Source organism: Cyprinus carpio, chromosome A2, assembly GCF_018340385.1.
Source record: "Cyprinus carpio isolate SPL01 chromosome A2, ASM1834038v1, whole genome shotgun sequence".
Lineage (NCBI taxonomy): Eukaryota > Metazoa > Chordata > Actinopteri > Cypriniformes > Cyprinidae > Cyprinus > Cyprinus carpio.
The window spans coordinates 25,226,910-25,248,315 of NC_056573.1; the positions used below are offsets into that span (position 1 = coordinate 25,226,910).

Genomic DNA, 21,406 nt, shown 5'->3' on the forward strand with positions numbered 1-21,406 from the left:
GGATGTTTCACCAGGACCACTCCCTCTCCTTGGTCTTCAGATATGTCTGATATTAATTAAGTGACACTCTTATGGAAATATTATAATATTTTGTGATTTTCATTTAAATCTGACCAATTTTTTAACTGTCATAAATCAGCATCTCAGGAAAATGTTATGGGGTTTCAAATCAAAATATGACTTTCTGTTACGAAACAGGACGTTGATTTCATACATGTCCTCATATGAGGACACCGGGACTGTTTATGACGCGGGACTGTTTATTACGACACAACAAATGAATAGGGAAAGAAATTATGTTTCAATATTCCTATGAAATATTCGGGATTAACTCTCGACATAGCAGTGACTGACATAGTGATGACCATAGCAGTGAATGGGACAAAATATGTGAGAATATGCATTACGACTAGAGCAGCCTCACTAATTTCAGAGGCACCCAGTGATTTATTTCTGGAACCGGGCCTGGTTGATACACTTTTATTATAGAACTATATACAAAAATACAAATGCACTAAATAAAATAATTTAATAAATGCATAGGCTATTTACAATACGCGATTAACTCAAATAGGTATTAAATAAATAACTACAGAAGGCTGACTATAATCAGCTTGCTTCCATTTAGTGATGAGCCTACTCTTCACCTGAATTAAAAAAGCTCTTCTGGTCTTCAATGAAGCAAGAGCAAAGTTTGAGCGTGCACACGCAAAGCGCACGTCCAGTTTAGTGTGAGAGCGAAGGAAATCCGCTGTGCTCGCGTATGGATGAGCTATCATTTCACTACTGAGCTCTCGACATTTGTCATTAAGATAACTTTATAGAAAGCGCCTAAAATGATAGCCTACATAGAAGAGAAGAAAGCCGCCCTATAGCCGCCTATATTGCCCCTGCCAGATGCAGTTAGAAGCATAATATGATGATAATGTTAAATTGTCCCCTGTCTCCCTACACTTGTTAATCCCAAAGTTTTAATGATTGTTCACTGATCAACATGTGGTATTTAAACACTTACTGTAAAGTTACTAGCCTTGAAATTATTTTTACATTGGAAATATTTCTTGATATTTCTAACATTATAAATTCTCCCTGAAGAAAGGACTGGGTTATCGCAACAGAGCAATAATTTCCCTTTCAAGCCTAAAAATAGTGTAGAGGAAGTGAAACTGCAATGTTAGCTATACACCACCACTTTCATGAAGATGTATACCTTGTCTTTACTGAAGGGGTGGAAATTGTTCCTTAAAGTACTGCCACGGCATTGTGTTATGCAATAGGAAAAAGCAGTGTGTATTACATTCTGTCAAATTATTATTCAGGAAACAGTTAAAACCACGATCAGGGTTGAAACATATCAAAAGTGGTTTAATCAAGCTTATTTTTTAGATATCATCAAATCATATTTGGAGTTTTGTGGCTTTAACTCCATGTCTGATAGCTTTGTTGATGCAATATTGATGTTACATGTTTTAATATAAGACACAACAACAACAACAACACAGAAATGTCATTTCATTTAATTGAGCTGTTAAATATTAGCTTTTGCTGATTTTTGGCTGTCATTGTTTTTAAGGTTCTCTGAGGCTCTTTGTAATGTGCCTCATTCTATTGCCTCAAACTCAACTGAATGCAATTGAGGTGAAACGTTAGAGGAAGTTCATCAGGTCAGTGAGGTCACTAGTAACTTTTCTAAGTAATATATGTGTTTTTTTAGTAAAACCATAGGAAGAGAAAACCTCAGTGTTCACAAGTTAACAAGTTCACAGTTACGCAAACAAAAAGATTCTCATACCACTTGTATTAGTCTTTCTTTCTTATTATAAACATTTTTTACATGATATTATCACCCCTATACTGGGTACATCTTGCAATTTATGACCTAAAAGAAAAAGTTGCTTTTCTCTGTTGAATTGGAGAAGCTCAGGAAAAGAGTGAGAAGAGTGATGACACACAAAGTTTGCCACTCCTTTCTGGTTTATATATTTCATAATATATACAGTACAGAGAGTGGGAAAGAACGTAAGTTATGACTTCATAGTGGAAAATAAATAAGCCGTCATAATGATGTATGAAGGTGTGTCTTTTTCATTCTTATCTGAACAAAAATCTATTGAGAAAAAGCTGTTAGGAAATGCATCAAAATGAGCAGTGTAATTCATTCAGTCTGATTCATCATTACAACAACTTTCAGTCTTTCTCTGATCTCACAATCTGACCCACCCAAGTCATGGAGCGCAATATTAATTAACCTGAGTTAGCTTAACAACCAAGGGTGGGGTTTGAGTGGATGTTGAAGATTCGCAGGATAAGGGTTACCATCCCGACACACAAGCTCAACCTGTCCAGGAGACACATTGACCTTAAATATGGAGTGCCCTCTAGAGGCAAGAACCATTTACTGCTCTAAAGGCCTCTCTTTGGCTCTTAAAGGACTGTTTTGGGCTCAGTATTAGTGATCCAATGCATGTTACTTTTACTAGATCTACAATATATAGTAAGCATACTGTGTACATTATGTGAATTTTATGTTTGCATAGAATGACCTGCAGTAAAAGCCAGAAGTGTGCAAAATACAACAGAGCACAATATCTCACAATGCAGTGAATGTGACTTGACCTTCTAGTTCTGATTGTGACAGATTACTTGCAATCTATTTTTTGGACAATGCACTGAAGAAGGTTGGAAATATTTGTATAATATAAAAAAAATAGGGATTTATTTATTTATAGGGAATTTTTACTGAGTCAAACCGGAAACTCTTAGTTCTGTTGAACTATTTATTAAAAACGGCACATGAGAGTCATTTGTTTCAGAAATCAGGTAACACTGGTCGACTGGATCACTGGTATGTTTTTTGATTCTCTACAATGAACCGGCTCATAAGAGCCAGTTGTTCGTGAATCGGAAGTGATCTGGGTGCATAGTTCAAAATGTTTGTTTTGCGTGCAGTCTGAGAGGACAGCTGAATGACCATTATTCCGTAAGAATGAGTACCACCTGGAACGACCTTGTGAGATAAACTAAACTATTCATTAAACAATCTCGGCAATACATGATATTATATCAAACACTGACAGCTCTTAAAATACTCTTTTTTTGTCAGTGTGAAGATAATTAAAAAATCTAAAGTACCCTTTTTTGGAATGAAAAGATTTTATTGAAGTTAAAGGTTCTTAATTGAACAATCAATGTAAATAACCATTATTTTTAAGAGTGTAAATCAAGCAGTTCAAACAGTCCTTTATACTAGTGCTACCATCCTAGTCCTACTAGTGCTGTGCTATATTGTGCATAGTTTTCTCATTTTAAAAAAATATAATACCTGTATGACCAACTGCACATTAGTGAAGGGTCATTTATGAACAGTTTGTTAATTTTCATCTGTTGTGTGACAAACGAACAAAACACTCAGATTTGAAGACACAGCTGAAATGATAAACAGCTGTAGCAAAATCATGTCCTTAATGCAGCATTTTTTATTCATGCAAATTTTTTAGTTTTAGTATGAAGTACACATATGAAAAAAGTGCCCATAGTTACAGAATCACCCTATTACTAGTTTACATGGTGTGCAACATCATATTACTCAGCATTAAACAATAATTGGTATTGCATTAGTAAATAATTATACTAATGTACATATGTGTGACATGCGCTACTTAAATGTTACCAGTTTGGGTCATTTTTTTCCTTTATGGCTTGATATGCATTGAGTTGTGTGGGTTTAAATGACAGGGGTGTTGCACAGGTCCGTCTGACAGCACTTGGCTTTAATATAGGGGCTGGACTGAAGAATCATGCAGTCTGTCATGCTAATGCACCTCCGGAAGTAAGAAACTAGAGGAATGGAAAAGAATATATAAGAAAAAGAGCTTCTTTGTTCAAGAGCTTCTTTGTACATGTTTTTCTCTGTACAAGTATTTATATATTTTTGAGCAAAGTTCATTGCACACGTGATAATAAAAGGAAACTCACAGGGAGAGATTGTGAATCTGGCAGATACACACGTGTCTTTTTTATAGCCACACGTCTCCTGAGTGGTCACACAATGTCCTCCAGGTGTGCTGGGGACACATTTGTGACATTTCAGGGCGGAGCCTACAACACAGGTAATCTGATTATTAAAAAAAAATCTTTTTATGACACTTTAAATGACACATTATTGTTTTGCACAATTAGATAAGACACCATAAACCTACCATTCTCCAACACCAGGACAACAACAAGAGCCAGCAGCAGAACCTTCATCATCCTGTTGAATAAAGTGGAAAACTAATCAGCTGAAACAATATATTGTGTCACAATATATTGCAATACAAAATGGCTAATTGTGGATAGCAACAGAATGTATTGTACTGTTTTCAACAGACACATTTAACTTAGCCTCAGATATAGTAATGGTGCATGATATAATATAGCAAACCCAGAAGGTCACACATATTAATAAAAAAATAAAATAAATCACATTATTTAATAAAACAGATTATTTAAAACATTTTAAATGTATTCAGTGATAGAGTGGAAGCATATGAGTCTAATATAATTCTGTTTTTTTTTTTTCTTTTTTTCATTTTCCTTCAAATTGCAGTGCTTGGACTACAAAAAATTATTTTAAAACAAGTCTGGATCATATTGTAAAAAATGTATGTTTTGTTATTATTCAATTTATTATTATATATTCAATAAAAATATATTTTTTTGTATCTGTGACTTTAACATTGTGACATTTTGATAATTTATTTTGATTATAATTTATTAAAGAAAGTATTGATAAAGCACAGTAATATTTGTTGAGTTTAATTTGCTGATTTTAAAGGATGACTCTCATAACTGCATTGCAATTATTATTATTATTATTTTACATTTATTGCATTATAATACTTAGAATGTGAGGAGAAATACAGTTAATTTTTCATCTAAATATGTCACAATGCAAAATGCACAATTATTTTGATTATGGGGTGAACAGTTTTCCCATAACTATTTTTAAACTATCTTTCAGTGCCTTATCATTCTAGATGAACCAGAGAACAATAGGAGTTTAGATCCTAAGAGTTTGCGCTTTCAAAGAGAAAACACTGTTAATTTGTACTTCATTGCCTGAAACTCTTTTTATTTTCTTACAATTCTCCTTTTCAAAATGCAAAATTAATCTTATAATAAACTTAATGCATAGTAATTTAACAAACAACGGTTGCATTATGCTGTGTAAACGTACCTTGACTGTGAAGCAGAGCTGAGCTGAAGTGAGTTCATACGCACCTGTGTTTGTCCCTTATATACTGTGATGCTGCTTGTTAATTTCCTGCAGTCTTTGTCAGGAATTTGGAAATTCCGTTTTGAATTTCGGTCACTGTGTGCTCTTGGCTTAAGTTTCAGATGATACAGTACATGTTCCTTTATTGGTTTACTGGTCCATGTGGTTGTGTAACATTTTTGTTTTGTTCTGTTCTGGTCTTTTCCAGTTCAGCAACAAAGACACATTGTTTTCTGTTATCTTATTTACTTTGCTTGCGCAAACCGGACCGGAATAGAGGTACATTTAATAAAATGTCACCATGTAGATGTTTTGTAAGATAATTTTGTTGCATGTGAGCAGTTATTCACTCTTATATGGTCTAAAGCAAAAGATGCCAAACCAGGGACTTTCGAATAAAACATAGAGAATAAAAGTGAATTTATAAATGTACATTTTAATATAATATAGTTGGATATAATGCAACATTTACTTTTATGGCTACCAGTCAGTCTGATTTTTGGCCCTTTGTGTGCTCTAAAGCATTCAGTCTCTATTAGATGTCCAGAACAGAAATTCGCAAATTGCACACAAAATAGAGACTGAAAAATAGACGAATTGTTTGACATTCACTTAAACATGCAACATAAGGACAATGCAATGCAACAATAATGTAGCATCCCTTACGAAAATTAACCATGGTTTTACCACAAATAAAACCAAAAAACCATGGTTACTATAGTTAAACCATGGTAACCACAATTAACCATGGTTTTGCTACACTGACCATAATTTTTATTAATTTATTTTATAAAATTTATTTTTTATAAAGTCAAAAAGTATTTTTTTTTTTTAATGAATTAAATGAAATGAATCACCATCATCAGTTCTTTTGAAACCATTATATTTATCGTCTGACAAAATCTGTAAATAAGACAGATAGTGAAGCCTCTTTAAACATCTGTATTATTGTAAACATGAAAGGTTTATTATCAGTTCTGAATTGCAAAACTGGATTGATACTCTGGAGAAAAACTGTTTGTTACTTCATACTGTTTTGAAACATTTAGAAATGTCACATTGAACAATGAACAATGGAAATGATGTCACCTTTATTTGTTTACTTACGCAGTACAGAATAAGCTGGGTAAGGCTTATTGGCATTTTTTTGCATATAGTCTAGTAATAAAGTATCACTTTCGCAAAATCATGTCTGCTGACCTGTTGCACAGGTCCGTCTGACAGCATTTAGCTTTAATATTAGGACTAGACTGAAAAATCATGGAGTTTGCCATCCTAATGCACCTCCTGAATTAAGAATCTTGAGGAATGGAAAAGAATATAAAAGCGTCATTGTTCATGTGTTTGTGTGAAAGTCTTTCTAAATCTTATTTTTGTGCGTCTTTAGAGCGACATCTACTGCTCACAGGGAGAGATTGTGCATCTGGCCGATACACAGTGTCTTTTTTATAGCCACACGTCTCCTGAGTGGTCACACAACTTCCTCCAGGGGTCCCCGGGGACGCAGTTATAACATATTAGGGCGAAGCCTACAACGGTTATTAGGCCGATAATGAACTATTGATTTTATGACACCTTAAATAACAGATTATTAGAATCTTTAGATAAGGTTTTTAATCTAAAACAGTTCAGAAACAGCACCATGTTGAGAACAAGAGCCAGCAGCAGAACCTTCATCATCCTGTTGAATAAAGTGAAAAACTAATCAACTGACTAATATGACTAGGCTTTAACAATATGTCATGTCACAAGATATTACACAATTTCCAAAATACAACCTGTATTAATAGCGACAGGTATGGTATAGTTTGCCTAAAAAAAAAAAAAAAAAAAAAATGCATCAAATATGAAGCACATTTGTGCTTCAGTGTTTATTAATTGTTTATTTAATAAAATAGAAATTTAAAAACATTTTAGAACAGTTCTGGATCATATTAAAAATTGTTTTATTATTATTATTATTCAATAATATTTGTATAATTGTGTTTTATATATATATATATATATATATATATATATATATATATATATATATAATATATATATATATATATATATATATATATATAGTGCTTATTTTGATGATAATCTATTCATATAGTATTTATAAGCACATAATATTTAATATTATAATATTAAATATCATAATATATTATTATAAATATTATAATAAATATAATATTTGTTGAATTTATTTAGCTGATTTTAAAGGATAATTCTCACAACTGTATTGAAATTAGATTTTTTTTTTAATTGCATAACAATACTAAGAACGTTAGAAGAAAAAAATTAAATTTTTCATTAAAATATGTCACAATGCAAAATGCACAATTGTTTTGAGGTGAGAGATGGTCTGCACCTTAACAAATGTTTTTTTTTTTTTTTTTTTTTTTTGGTATCCTTATTTTTCAAGGCTATTGGTATTTCATTGTGGCTCTAAGAGCACAAATTGGTCAAACCCCAAATGTGGGCCATTTACCAGTTTTTCTTTAAAAGAGGAATGTCCAAAGAACAAATAATGTTGAAAATTGAAATGTAATTTGTTTCCCTCTATAAAAACAACTGCATCTAACTTTCCTGTCTGAGTGCCAAAAATGTTCATTTTCTATAGTGTGTGTGCTTGTAACTCAAGAAGTATTAAAGATATCTTAATATCCTTTTAGATTCTGGCTCTTAAGAAACTTAATTTTAGGTCCATATATGGTTCAATCCCAGAGAAATAGGGACCTCTGTGTGGCTCCATGAAAGTAGTTTTCAGTGGTCGAGCACTGTAGGTCACTTTGCATACAGCTCATATGTATTTAACAGGGGATGTCTGAAGAACAAATGTCGAAACTAGAAATGTACCTGTATTTATTCACATAAAAGCAGTGAGATCTGTATCTTGATTTTTGAGCGTCTACACATTGTTAGTAATAAGGAAATGGCCATGTAGCTGGTGCAATCACTTTATTTCACTTTAGCATTTTAAAAAAGTACATCTATTCAAAATCTTACATTTTAATAATATATGTTTTATTTAAACTGTTCCACAATGATTCAATCATTCAACTGTTGCAAATGCTGAAATAAATCTCAAACATCAGTAACCCATATTATAAATCATAATATTTATTGTTCGGCAGAATCTTTAAATATGAGAGATGGTGAAGCCTCTTTTGAACATCTGTAATTTTGTAAACCTGGAAAGGTTTATTAGTGGTTGTATTATTTGCTCTGATTTGACAGACATCAGTCTAAATGATGACCATGTTATTGCAGAGGTCCGAATGGCAGCATTTAACTTTCATGGCAGTGTTACTCGAGAGAATAAGACACTCCGTCATACTGCTGCATCTCCTAAAGCCCATGACTAGAAGAAACAGAGAAATCAAAACATATTTGACATTTATGCATGTTATGATTTGATCTAATCACAAATGGAACATTTATCTGCTTACAATGTAAAGAATCACATTACAGCTGCTTGTTTGCGTCCATGTCAGTGTTATTTTAGTATCACTGAGCTAAAAAATTTTAATTAATATTTTAGAACATTTTTCTACAGTGGGAAGCTAAGAGGAAGGTTAAACTCACAGGGAGGGAAGTTGAATCTGGCCGCAATACAAGCATCTTTTCCAAAGCCACGGGTCTCTTGAGTTTGTGTGCAGCATGTTCCACCCTGAGGAACGCAGATCCTGCAACACACAGTGCATGCATCATCACCCAATCAGAGTTTGCACAACCAGAGTCATATATCATATACATATATTAACTAAAAAACAAAAAAGGGTTGCCAAGTAAAACATTTCTGAATTTTCATTTAGTTTAAGTTGATGTACAGAAATAACTAAAACTGGAATAAAACCATATAGACTTTATAATTTACAAACGAATAAAAATGACAACGAATTTACTAGAACATTAAATAAAATTCAAATGAAAACAGAAGAAATTATATAATTATATTCAAATAACTATAATATTCTCTCAATGTTACTAAAATACCACTTTGAATCATATAAGTTTAAGTGTTCAAGTGTTCATGTTAATGTTTAACCTTTTAATAGCATCTCTAAACTCACCGTAGTTCAACACCAAAACAAGAACAAGGACCACCAGCAATGTCTTCATTATTCTATTGATTAGAGCTGAAAAAATTTATGATTGAAATTTATGATTAAATGATTGTCATTTGGAAACAAGTCAGTAATTAGTGCATGTCTGTAACTTCACGAAGTGATCAAGCTCAAATTTTCACTAGGCAAATAATAAAACTGGCAAAAAATCCCAGAAAGAAAAAACAAAGTCAATTTGTAATGATTCAAAAATGTAGACCTTAAATCTATCCTATCTATACCTATCTATATACTAACAGGCCACAACATTTTCCTAACTGTGTTTGGTCATTGTTTACTCATGCATTTGTTTCAGATCATCAGTACTGTTCGTATCTTGTGCTTGAGCAAGATCCTGTTCTGTCCTTGTTTTAAATATGGCTTAAGTCCATTACAGAAGTTTTCTTAAATATGATCTACATTTGTGTCTCAAACTAAACTATTTTGGTTGTGTTTTTCTCTTTCTCAACAATGCATTTACATGCATACAAGTTCAGTGTTATTTTTTCCAGCACTCTAGGTTCAGTAAAGATCCCTCTTCTTTTTGTAAATTTAGAGGTGAAACAATTTTCACTAAGAAAAAGAATAGTACATTTCACAAATAAATACAAATGGCTAGAAATGCATTTAATTAAATGTGAAATGTTGTCATATAAAGACTAAAAAAAGTATTTTCTTGTAAAATATACTCCAGTAATCTTTGTTTTATTTACAATTGAATCTTTTTACTGTGTAAGTAACTTAATTGGAACAAAATTATCCATTCAAATTTTGTTAATCATGACAGCAAAACCTACATTTTTATTTAAATAAAATGCAAAACAATAGACCTTTTCTTTAATCTTTCGTCTTTTGCTAAATAAATATAATTGTTAGCATCAGCTCCCCTTCAATTGTGCAGTTTATTAAACTAAAACTTAAAAAAATAAAAAAATAGCTTACTTTCATTTAGTTTAACTTTATGTACTAAAATAACTAAACTAAAAATTAATAAAACTGAATAGATTTTTTTTTTTTCAAAACACAATAACTAATAAATATGACAAAAACACAGTAAACTGACAAAAAATTGCTATCTCAGTCATACTAAACTAATACTGAAGCAAAGGTCAGAAAGGTCAGTTAAACAGTATTTCATCCAGTGACTTTGATACAAATGACAAATGTTTTCTTTGATTATGAGGATTGGCAGGAATGTTTAACATTGTATAAAATAAGGTTGAGGAACCCAAGAGCCTGATGGGACAGGTGATAAATATTAGGTTTGAGACTAAGAGACATATTATTATTTGTCTGTAAGAGGTTTGTTGATATGTAGTTTATGAGATATTAACCATTTTTGCTGGTTGTTTAGAGTCTGAATCTGTTCAACAAGCATTTACTGAATTTGAAATGTTCCAGTAAGTGTGAGCAGATGTTTATTATGAGTCTAAGGTCCATGTGTGCACAAGGCTTTAATGTCTGTTTGATTTAGCTCTGCCCATGGCTTAGTTAACTGGCTGATAAGATGAAATGAACGATGACAGTCATTTGATCTAGCAGTGATTAATTATGTAACATATAAAAACATGTGATGTAAAGCTAATATGGCAGTCAAGCGGCGGTTGCAGTTCACCATATTTTATTTGCTGGTTATTGAGATTTTTCTATGAGCACTGTCACTGAAAGCCAATGTTGATTTTTCTTAGTATTTTGTCTTGTTTTTCACTACAAATATCTAAAAATGCATAAATTAAGAGACATTTACTTTGAAAAACAAAACAACTTCAAAAGATATTAAATCTTGTTTTCTGAGTGAAAAAAAAAATCAACATTTTATGCTTAAAACAAGAAAAAAAGGTTGCCAAGGAAATTTCTGAATCTTCATTTAGTTTAAATTGATGTACAGAAATAACTAAAACTGGAATAAAACCATATAGACTTTACAAATTACAAACTAATAAAAACGACACTTGAATTTATTAGAACATTAAATAAAATTCAAATGAAAACAGAAGAAAATATATAATTATATTCAAATAACTATACTATTCTCTCAATGTTACTAAAATACCACTTTGAATCATGTTAATGTTTAACCTTTTAGTAGCATCTCTAAACTCACCATAGTTCAACGCCAGAACAAGAACAAGGACCACCAGCAATGTCTTCATTATTCTATTGATTAGAGCTGAAAAAAATTATAATAATTAATAATCATCAATAAGAATGGGAGAAGGCAGAAAAATGATTGTCATTTGGAAACAAGTCCATAATTAGTGCATGTCTGTTACTTCACGAAGCAATCAAGCTCAAATTTTCACCAGGCAAATGATAAAACCAGCAAAAAATCCCAGAAAGAAAAAACACTCAATTTGTTATGATTCAAAAATGTAGACCTTAAATCTATACAGTTTAGTGTTGAACTATCTATAAGGCAAACGGCGGGAGAAAAAAAAATCTACATTTTTTGCTTAAAACAAGAAAAAAATGTATCAATAGGCTGTGAAAAAAATTATCTTATTTTCCCTTTGAATTATGTTTCTTCTTTAACTTCACTGACAGATTATTTATTTTTTTTTTTCTTATTTTAAGCATAAATTGAATTTTAATATCTTAAATGTAAATGTGTATTGATGTAAGAATGTTTAGATATTTGTACTGGGAAAAACAAGACAAAAGAGAGTCAATTATTTATCAGTGTATGTTGTTTATTTGTTTTACTTTTTTTAAATTCTAAAACTTTGTTCATTTCCACACTTCATAACCCCATTGTATTTTCTTAGTAATATTCTACTGGTATGCAAAAGATATGCACTAATAATATTGCAGTATATTTCAGTTTGTGATTCATTGATTTTAATGTATCAACATGTAAATGGTCTTCTATTGCATTTTATTGGTAATATATGTTTTACAGACAAACAATTTTCTGTGAAATGAGAATGTATGTATTTGTATGATATGTATTAAAAAGCAAGTAAATCACATTATCAACAAAAATGCTAGCATGCTTAGTTTATTTTAATATAAATGACCACCTTGAAACAGACTGTTTTTGTAACATTGCACGAATAAGAATTTAATGTTGAAATGTTGTCTTTTTTTATATATTTAACAACAACAACAACAACAAACACATTATAAACATACATGTGTAATGTATTTTATTGAAAGCTGTTTTATGAGTCATGCTGATTTATGGCAGCGGCAGATCAGTCAAAGGTGTTGCAGAAATCCTTCTGACAGCACTTGATGTTGATGTAAGCGTTCTGTTTCACCATCTCACAGCCTGACATGGACATGCACTTTTGGTAATGACCGTCTGTTTCAAACAAAACCATAAGACATTTAATTGTTTAACAAATTGTTAATGTCATGTCATTAACAGCAGCAGATTTTGTTTTATTGTCTGAATGGTCAAAGTGGGCTTCATCACTCACATGGACTTCTTCGGAACTTGGCAGCAGCACATGCGTCTTTGTCTGAGGGGCAGGTTTCGGTGGTGATCTCGCAGGCCCCTCCTGCTTTTGCTGGGACACAGTGCAGGCAGTCGAGGGCCGAGCCACAAACACACGGGACAATATTTGAGTTCACTCTTACATGTACATAAACCCTGTATGTATAAAAGCCTTTGACCTTGTGCTTTGGACTGCTTTTGCTGCTCTCATGTCGACATTTCAGACATTTCATGCATCATGAATGATCTGAAAGTCCGTTTTATGACAAGAAATCAATAATAATAAATCATAAACGCACTGATTTTGTCTTCAAACTATTGCATAGATTTTTGACTAATGATGTTCAGCTCACAAGAATTTAGCTGTTTATTTTTTTATATTTACTTGACATTTATAGTGATATAAAGAAGATAATCAGTACAATATTCTTAGAAATGCCAAACCTGCCCTCATGCTACATGACATAATTCAACTATTTCTTATTTTCTGTTCCTGTATCCAATCATCAAAGCATTTGCATCTTATGGTTATATTCAGTGCATAATAGATGATCTCAATACTTACCAATTTTTACATAAAAGAATGTATAATCTTAAAACTTAATTTACTGTATTTGCAGACTTTTTGATTTAGCCATTTTCTTCCATACTATGGTCATGGTTACTGTCAACCATTTAGTTACCCACATTCTTCAAAATATCTTCTTTTAACTATCATTTTAATGCACACATACAGAAAGCATAATTTCAATGCATCATAGATCCAAAGTACGTTTTATGACAGGAAATCCATAATCACACTCACCGCCTGTCACGACCAGCATGAGAACAACAGCCAATACCAGGAACTTCATCATTCTGGGAAACAAACCAAAGAAGAGAGGCGACTGTTTACACTTATTTCATTTATTATCTTAGAAAAAGTATGAATATAACTTTAAACAGTATTAAAACACATACTAGACAACAACCAACCAACTGAAACCAAACCGAAGCATCATAAATGTACTAAAATCAAACCATTACTGTGATTAGTCTGAAGCAGCTCTCTACTCAAATATTTCCCATAGTAGATCAATAAAGTTTTATCTTGCATAAAATGATGCATCTCTGATGTATATGTTTTAACATACTGTAAAAATAATTTTCATAAATAAAACTGTGTGTAAAGTGTAACTCACCTTCGTACTGCTTTGGGCTGAGTCAAACTGTTCTTCTTCTGTCAGTCTGTATGTCTATATGAAACCTCACCTTTATCCTACAGTTTCTTATCAGCTCCCTCCTCTCTCTCTTTGTCTTTCTGCAAACAAACCAAGCCCTGTCATACACAGCACAGTAAAATCAATGGCCTTGACACAGAAAAATGTATAATATTTCTCAATTTTATGTGTGTATCTTTGTGTGTTTGCAGGGTGTTGTGCTGTATTGTAATTGCACGTATGCAACTTCCTTCCTGCAGCTTCCCAGCTGGGGTCATGAAGATGGAAATACAGATAGATAGATAGATAGATAGATAGATAGATAGATAGATAGATAGATAGATAGATAGATAGATAGATAGATAGATAGATAGATAGATAGATAGATAGATAGATAGACAGACAGACAGACAGACAGACAGACAGACAGGCCAATGATAGATAGATAGATAGATAGATAGATAGATAGATAGATAGATAGATAGACAGACAGACAGACAGACAGACAGACAGACAGACAGACAGACAGACAGGCCAATGATAGATAGATAGATAGATAGATAGATAGATAGATAGATAGATAGATAGATAGATAGATAGATAGATAGATAGATAGATAGATAGATAGATAGATAGATAGATAGATAGATAGACAGACAGACAGACAGACAGACAGACAGACAGACAGACAGATAGACAGATACATAGACCAATGATAGATAGATAGATAGACAGACAGACAGACAGACAGACAGACAGACAGACAGACCAATGATAGATAGATAGATAGATAGATAGATAGATAGATAGACAGAAAGACAGACAGACCAAGACAGACAGATAGACAGAGAGACAGACAGACAGACAGACAGACAACAGATAGATAGATAGACAGATAGACAGGACAGACAGACAGACAGACAGACAGACAGACAGACAGACCAATGGTAGGTAGATAGATAGATAGATAGAGATAGACAGATAGATAGACAGACAGACCAGAGAGATAGATAGATAGATAGATAGATAGATAGATAGATAGATAGATAGATAGATAGATAGATAGATAGATAGATAGATAGATAGATAGATAGATAGATAGATAGATAGATAGATAGATAGATAGATATCTCTTGTGGTACGTCTGTTGTGGTCTAGTTCTTGTCATGTTTATGTTCTTCGTCTGTGTTGTGTTTTGACTGTGTGCCAGCAGCAGCAGCAGTCGTTCTCACACCCAAACACTGACTGTAAATCAGAGCTTTAACACAGTCGATTGTGCCTTTGTGCATCTCGCCCACCTGAACTCCGATATCAGCAGAGCAATGTAAGAGAAACTGTCCATGATGCAGAAACCACTAAGCTCTCCATTGTGCCGCTTTTGTGGGCAAAACCTCGTGATAACACCTCAGAGCCTATAGGCCACATATATCAGACAGTCCAGATTTTTCCCTCTGCTTGCTCTCTCTCTCTCTTTCTCGCTCTCACTCCACTGGATAGTTGCTCAGGATCCAGGCAGGGAACGATGTCACAATATTCAGGGAAGGTAAGTAGTACATATCAGGGTATACTGTCTGTCGTCTGCTGACACAGTTTCATGTATAAACTGTACTTAAGTAATATGTAATAGATATTTGCATACTTATACAATCACACATATTTATTTTTTTTGCATAATTTGCAATCTGCACAACTGTAGTTTGCAGTTTTGCATGTACACTTGCTTATCTACAATACCAGTATATGCACCAAAATTAATGCACTCTTAAATTAATGCATATATTTACATGAAATATCTCAGTGCACACATTCTGTGCTGCAGAACTCAACAATAACAATAAGTTCACATTTTTACCTGTTCTGTCAATATTTCTACTGGCCTCAACTAATATATATATATTAGGGGTGCACGATAAATATCGGCCAATAATTAATAGTAAATTAAAAGTAAAATAACAAAGTAAAATAAATAAAAAGCTGTTTTTATTAAGAAACATGGATCTAATTTCTTTTTTTAATTTGCACTAATAGCTGGAAATTATAATGATGGCTAGAAATTAATAACCCCAATTTTGCTTGGAACATTAAGAATTTTTTATAATTTTCAGCCCATTCTAGCTGATGCTTTCCTGATTATCATCAAATATTTTTGCAATTTCAACTATGCCAACTTTGTAGCCTGCTAGATAACTTTACCATGGTGAAAGATTTAAAGAAAAAAAAATTAGAATTTGACAACAAAAATGCTGAATAGGATAAAAATGCATGTGCATAACCAAAAAATTAAAGACTACATTTTTATGAAACATAAATTATTGTTGAGACTGGCGATGTCAACTTGCAGCTGTTTATTTTTGGACTCATGTTTCCAAATTTCCTCTCAGGAATCAAACTGTGATCTTGATTATGATCTTGAGTTTACCTTCAAATATCACCAAATGCAGATAATATTTGACTGAGAGTTTTCACTGTGGCAAACTGCCCTATTTTTCTCATTTACTCCATTTGTTCTGCTGGTTTAATGCCAAGATGAAGAAAGAAACTTCACAAGATGAAAAGTGTTCACAGCGTGACGCTGATTAATGAATCTCACACTGTGAATCATGTAGGTTCACTTTCACAGAGTCTGTTACACCACTGGTGACTGTAGTTGAATCAAAAACCTAAATAAATCATGAGTTCTTCCTTTGATCGGCACTAAATCAAGCCTCCATCTTCTTCCAGATAGTGTTCTATGAGGGGAAGTGCTTCACAGGCCAGAGGCTGGAGGTGTTTGGAGACTGTGAAAACTTCCAGGATCGTGGTTTCATGAACAGGGTGAACTCTATCCGTGTGGAGAGCGGGGCCTGGGTGTGTTTCGACCATCCCGATTTTAAGGGACAGCAGTACATCTTGGAAAAAGGAGAGTATCCCGATTTCCAACGCTGGAATGCCCACAATGATCATATGGGCTCCTGCAAGCCAATCAAAATGGTGAGGATGAAAACACTATGAAAAGATATAGTGTACTGCTAACTACACTGAAGAAAAAAATGTGAAATTTTGAAGTGGAAAGACTGCAATAGGTTTTTTTTTTTTTTTTCTGTAAAACATACTTCAATAATCTTTGTTTTATTTATAACTCTAAAAGAATCCAAGTTGCCAAGGCAACATGCCTCATTTTCATTTACTGTACTGTAGTTTACTGTAGTTTAACTAAACCTAAAACTTAAACAAAAATGTAAAAATAAATAGAATGTTAAAATACATACAAATTAAAAACTAAAAACTATATAGACCTATATTTCAAAAAGATAACAAAAATTATAAAAAGCACATGAAAATTACTAGAACTAACTAAAACTAAAATAAAAATAAATAAATCTCGATACTAATATAACACTGTACTAATCACCGTACTCTACTCTATTCAGTGATTAGATTATTTTGGTCAACAAGTATTCAATGCACAAAGAAAAACTGCATTTCTGCAAACAATATATGCTATTCTTGTATGCAAGTATTTCATACTGTCAAGGGTCAAACTTTGAAAAAGAGATTTTCTGTCTTGACTGTATGATTATTTTATTTTTTTTACATGTAACACTCAGTGTGCTTGTCTGTGTCTGTCAGCATGGGGAGCACTACAAGATGGAGCTTTTTGAGGGTCAGAACTTCACCGGTCAGTGTGTTGAACTGTGTGACGACTGTCCCTTCCTCCAGAGCTCTGGAATCAGCAAGAACTGCCTCAACTCCATTAAAGTCTATGGAGACGGAGCGTAAGTTCTGCATGGCCAAACATCAAACAAAGTTTTATTAGGCAAACAAAGACTGAAAGTGTCATATATTCCAAGGTTCCATAGAGCTTGAATACATAATATTTATTAGGAAAAAGTTTTATTAGGGTGTCATATATTGAAAGGTTCCATAGAGCTTGAATAATATATATATATATATAATAATATATATACATATATGCTCAGAATAAGATGATGCTGTTTAACCTCAATTTCAGCAAAATTGTAGATTGTTTAAAGCAATTAATTGTTTTAATTAAAACTAGAGCATAAGCTCAGTATCTTTTTAATGAGTATGAATCTTCATTGCTAAATTATTTGCATCAAGTTATAAGTATGCAATATTAAAAGTATGCATTTAACTCATAATGCATTTGAGAAAAATCATTTTGCATTTATTGATTGAAAAATTGCAGCCTAAAATAATGCAATTTAAATGATGCACAAATGCAACAGCGGCCATCCATTTTTAATACCATTCACACAGGAGAGCCAATTGCAAATAATATAAATAATAAATAAAATTGTTCTTTCTTTCCACCGGTTTAGTTGGGTCATGTACGAGGAGCCGAACTATCGTGGCCGCATGTATGTTGTGGAAAGAGGAAACTACTGCTCATTTATGGAATGGCAAGCTGAGGATGCCAACATCCAGTCTATCCGCAGGGTGGTTAACTATTTCTAAACTTTTACATCCTAAAACTGCCTCACTCTCAAAAGAAAATCAATGTTTCAAAGTATACTTACCCCAAATGATAAACCAAATGAACCTGAACTTTGATTTATATTACTGAATTACACAGCTATGTGCTATTTATCTTTCAATGATGAATCAGTTATTTGAAAAGAAAATGCAATTAGCACAGAAATATTCTTGTACGTTTTATTTTGTATTTGTATTGAGGCATTGAGTTGAAATAAAAGTGAATTGTGAAGAAGTTGCTGTTCTCTCACACTCTCTTTTTTTTATGTTTGATTTCATTAAATTAAATGTTATGTTATAAAAAACTTTTTTTTTTGTCAAAGAATTCATTGTTAAATATATACAACCAAAAATACCTTAAACACATGGTTTAATATTTTTGATAAACACATTTCTCTGCAAAAACATGTATGCATTGCGACACATATGCAAAAATTTTAGAAATATTAAGTGTTTTATTTGCTGAAGAGTATGAATTATCCACCCTAATTATCCACATGTAAAACCGCCCTAACAACTGCATAGCAATACACTTAAAGCCACGCAGTACACCACCCACATTTTGCCAGTCCTATCACTATTTATAATTAAAATCCATTCACAAGGTAATGTGACAAACTTTTGATATCGCAAATATCTCTTCCTTCCTACATTTAGAAATGTATTGCAAAAACATATGTATTGCATATGCATATAGGATATATTTTGAATTTGTCACTTGAAGTGTTGTTATTGTTATCTAAATCTAAAACTGAAACTATTAAAAATCATTTTTGTTTATTTAAATAAAGCTGAAATAATATAAATATTAATATTAGATGAAAAACTGAAAAATATAAATATAAAAAATAATAAATTAATATAAATATAAATTAAAGCTAATTAGAAACAAAATAAACAATAAAAATGACAAAAAGCACATTACTAAAATGTAAACTAAAATTAAAATGAAAACTAAAAATATAAAAATAAAAGGTAAATCTAAATAATAATAAATACTGCAATACTATACAACTGAACTAAACTGAATTGAATTACACAAATAATACAAAAATAACACATGATTGCTTAAAGGAATAGTTCACCCAAAACTGAAAATTTACTGAAAATGTGCCGTTTTCACTTGTAAATTGTGCTTGATCTGTGCATATCTTAATTCATACAAGAAGCCTTTTTCACAGGAGAAAGCAATATTATGGATAGATGACTCCTATTTTAGCCCGAAGCAATGGTTTGAAGTTACAAACATCATAATGATAGATTTGTTTCTTACAAACACGCAGCTTTTCACTTCACAAGATGTTAACTGTCGGACTGGAGTGGTGTGGATTATTGTGATGTATTTTACAGCTGTTTGGACTCTCATTCTGATGGCACCCAATCACTGCAGAGCATCCATTGGTGAGCAAGTGATGTGATGCTAAATATCTCTAAATCTGTTCTGATGAACAAAGAAACTCATACACATCTTGGATGTCCTAAGGATGAATAAATTGTCAACAAATGTTAATTTTTGGGTGAACGTTTCCTTTAAAATAGATTTGACACCTGTTGTGAACTTTTGGAATCCGATGCATGTTCTTTCTTTCATTCACTTCACAGCATCTTCTCTGAGCAGCTTGTTTAAGCTCAAGGTAACACAAAAACACAGTGCCCCTGTTTGCTCCTCACTTGGCCGACAGTGAGAGTCTTTGTGATGGAAAGTCTGTGAGAGGGGAATATCCTGGGTTTGTTCGTGACAGCTGAGTATGGGGTCTGGGGGAGGAATGTGACCCTCTGAAGTTTTTGTTAGTGGGGGGGAACAGAACGGACAAAGCCGTGACCTCTGGGGTCAAGCAGCACTAGGGGTTTCTCTCACTCTTTGTGTCGTCGACTGGTTGTAGAGAAGAAACGGTTGACATGCCCAAGATCAGCGCTGACTGCTTCACTAAAGTTTCAGAAGTCTGTCCAGGTCATAAAATAATGTGTTTTAATACCAGGTGACATGTTTGTACATATTTGAAAACAGTTCAGTCTAAAATAGCACAGTTTAAACAGTACAACTGAACACAAATTGAACACAGACACGTGAGCTTTAGACATTTTATATTTGAGTCCAATGTTAAAGTAGGGTTCATTTGAATGTGTTTTAAAATACTTACTATACTTGAAATGTGCAAATGAGCACATCTGTAGTATTTGATTTTACTCATTTAGACCATAAGTAACTCATTTAAACAAAGTAGTATAATTGTTTGTTGTTCAGGTTTTTGGGACAATATTTATTATTATTATTATTATTATTATTATTATTATTATTATTATTATTATTATTATTAGTGGTATGTGTGTTTATTTGTTTGTATAATAAATTAATGGTTTTTTTGTTTTTTTTTTTTTTTTTTTTTTTTTTAATATTATAATTAATGAAGATAATTTTTTGTATTTTTTTTTTTTGATTTTTTCTTATAAACCAGGTATATTTCAGATATTTAAGGCCAGTGATGAAACAGGATGTATCCAAAAGTCCATCATATTTAATTTTAATATATTTTACATTTAAATAAAATTGTATTACATTTATTATTTAATTAATATATCATTTTATTATATATTTTATATTATATTTTATATATTTAAATATATTTTAAAATAGTGGACTGGTAAAATAGTATAACTTTCTGTTGTTCAATTATTAGACCATTTTATAATATTATTATTATTAATATTGTAGAAACTTAATTTTCTGTAAAGTTGCTTTGCAATGATTTGTATCGTAAAAAGCGCTATACAAATAAACTTGAATTGAAAACTTGAATTATTATTATTATTATTATTAGCTTTACATGTAATATTAATTATCTACAAAGTCCACACTGTTTAATTTTAAAGTTTTAAATTGAATGCATTTATTTGTTACTTTTTTAATTTTAGTAAACATTTTGTACACATTGTACAT

At 32.0% G+C, this 21,406-nt stretch overlaps 3 protein-coding genes across 4 annotated transcripts; 1 reads left to right on the forward strand and 2 right to left on the reverse strand.

The window, feature by feature from the left end:
* Positions 1–3,453: 3,453 nt before the first annotated feature.
* Positions 3,454–5,384, reverse strand: LOC109055468 (cytotoxin 8-like). Of its 2 annotated transcripts, none has more exons than XM_042712374.1 (4): positions 5,263–5,384; positions 4,200–4,252; positions 3,976–4,098; positions 3,454–3,837 (listed from the first exon to the last, which is right to left on the reverse strand). In XM_042712374.1, exons 2-4 carry the CDS (start codon positions 4,249–4,251, stop codon positions 3,725–3,727), a joined length of 288 nt encoding a protein of 95 aa, XP_042568308.1. In that variant the 5' UTR covers position 4,252; positions 5,263–5,384; the 3' UTR covers positions 3,454–3,724. The 2 variants fall into 2 exon arrangements, with proteins under 2 accessions (XP_042568308.1, XP_018928229.1); XM_019072684.2 differs by having other exon boundaries at positions 5,219–5,360.
* A 7,101-nt stretch (positions 5,385–12,485) lies between these two features.
* Positions 12,486–14,117, reverse strand: LOC109111124 (neurotoxin 3FTx-RI-like). The gene is made up of 4 exons (XM_042712375.1): positions 13,975–14,117; positions 13,599–13,651; positions 12,777–12,899; positions 12,486–12,658 (listed from the first exon to the last, which is right to left on the reverse strand). Exons 2-4 carry the CDS (start codon positions 13,648–13,650, stop codon positions 12,549–12,551), a joined length of 285 nt encoding a protein of 94 aa, XP_042568309.1. The 5' UTR covers position 13,651; positions 13,975–14,117; the 3' UTR covers positions 12,486–12,548.
* Positions 14,118–15,380: 1,263 nt separating this feature from the next.
* LOC109108468 (gamma-crystallin N-A) lies at positions 15,381–18,694 on the forward strand. Its single transcript, XM_019121617.2, has 4 exons — positions 15,381–15,535; positions 16,714–16,962; positions 17,602–17,747; positions 18,315–18,694. Exons 1-4 carry the CDS (start codon positions 15,515–15,517, stop codon positions 18,448–18,450), a joined length of 552 nt encoding a protein of 183 aa, XP_018977162.2. The 5' UTR covers positions 15,381–15,514; the 3' UTR covers positions 18,451–18,694.
* The last annotated feature ends 2,712 nt before the right edge of the window (positions 18,695–21,406 follow it).

Coding starts and splice junctions, on each gene's coding strand:
- LOC109108468 (XM_019121617.2), top strand. CDS start 15,515: ATGTCACAATATTCAGGGAAG. Junction 15,536..16,713: donor TGTCACAATATTCAGGGAAG/GTAAGTAGTACA, acceptor ATCTTCTTCCAG/ATAGTGTTCTATGAGGGGAA. Junction 16,963..17,601: donor CCTGCAAGCCAATCAAAATG/GTGAGGATGAAA, acceptor TGTGTCTGTCAG/CATGGGGAGCACTACAAGAT.
- LOC109111124 (XM_042712375.1), bottom strand. CDS start 13,650: ATGATGAAGTTCCTGGTATTGGCTGTTGTTCTCATGCTGGTCGTGACA. Junction 12,900..13,598: donor CATGCTGGTCGTGACAGGCG/GTGAGTGTGATT, acceptor CGTGTGTTTGTG/GCTCGGCCCTCGACTGCCTG. Junction 12,659..12,776: donor CAAGTTCCGAAGAAGTCCAT/GTGAGTGATGAA, acceptor TGTTTGAAACAG/ACGGTCATTACCAAAAGTGC.
- LOC109055468 (XM_019072684.2), bottom strand. CDS start 5,256: ATGAACTCACTTCAGCTCAGCTCTGCTTCACAGTCAAG. Junction 4,099..4,199: donor TGTCCTGGTGTTGGAGAATG/GTAGGTTTATGG, acceptor CCTGTGTTGTAG/GCTCCGCCCTGAAATGTCAC. Junction 3,838..3,975: donor CAGATTCACAATCTCTCCCT/GTGAGTTTCCTT, acceptor CCATTCCTCTAG/TTTCTTACTTCCGGAGGTGC.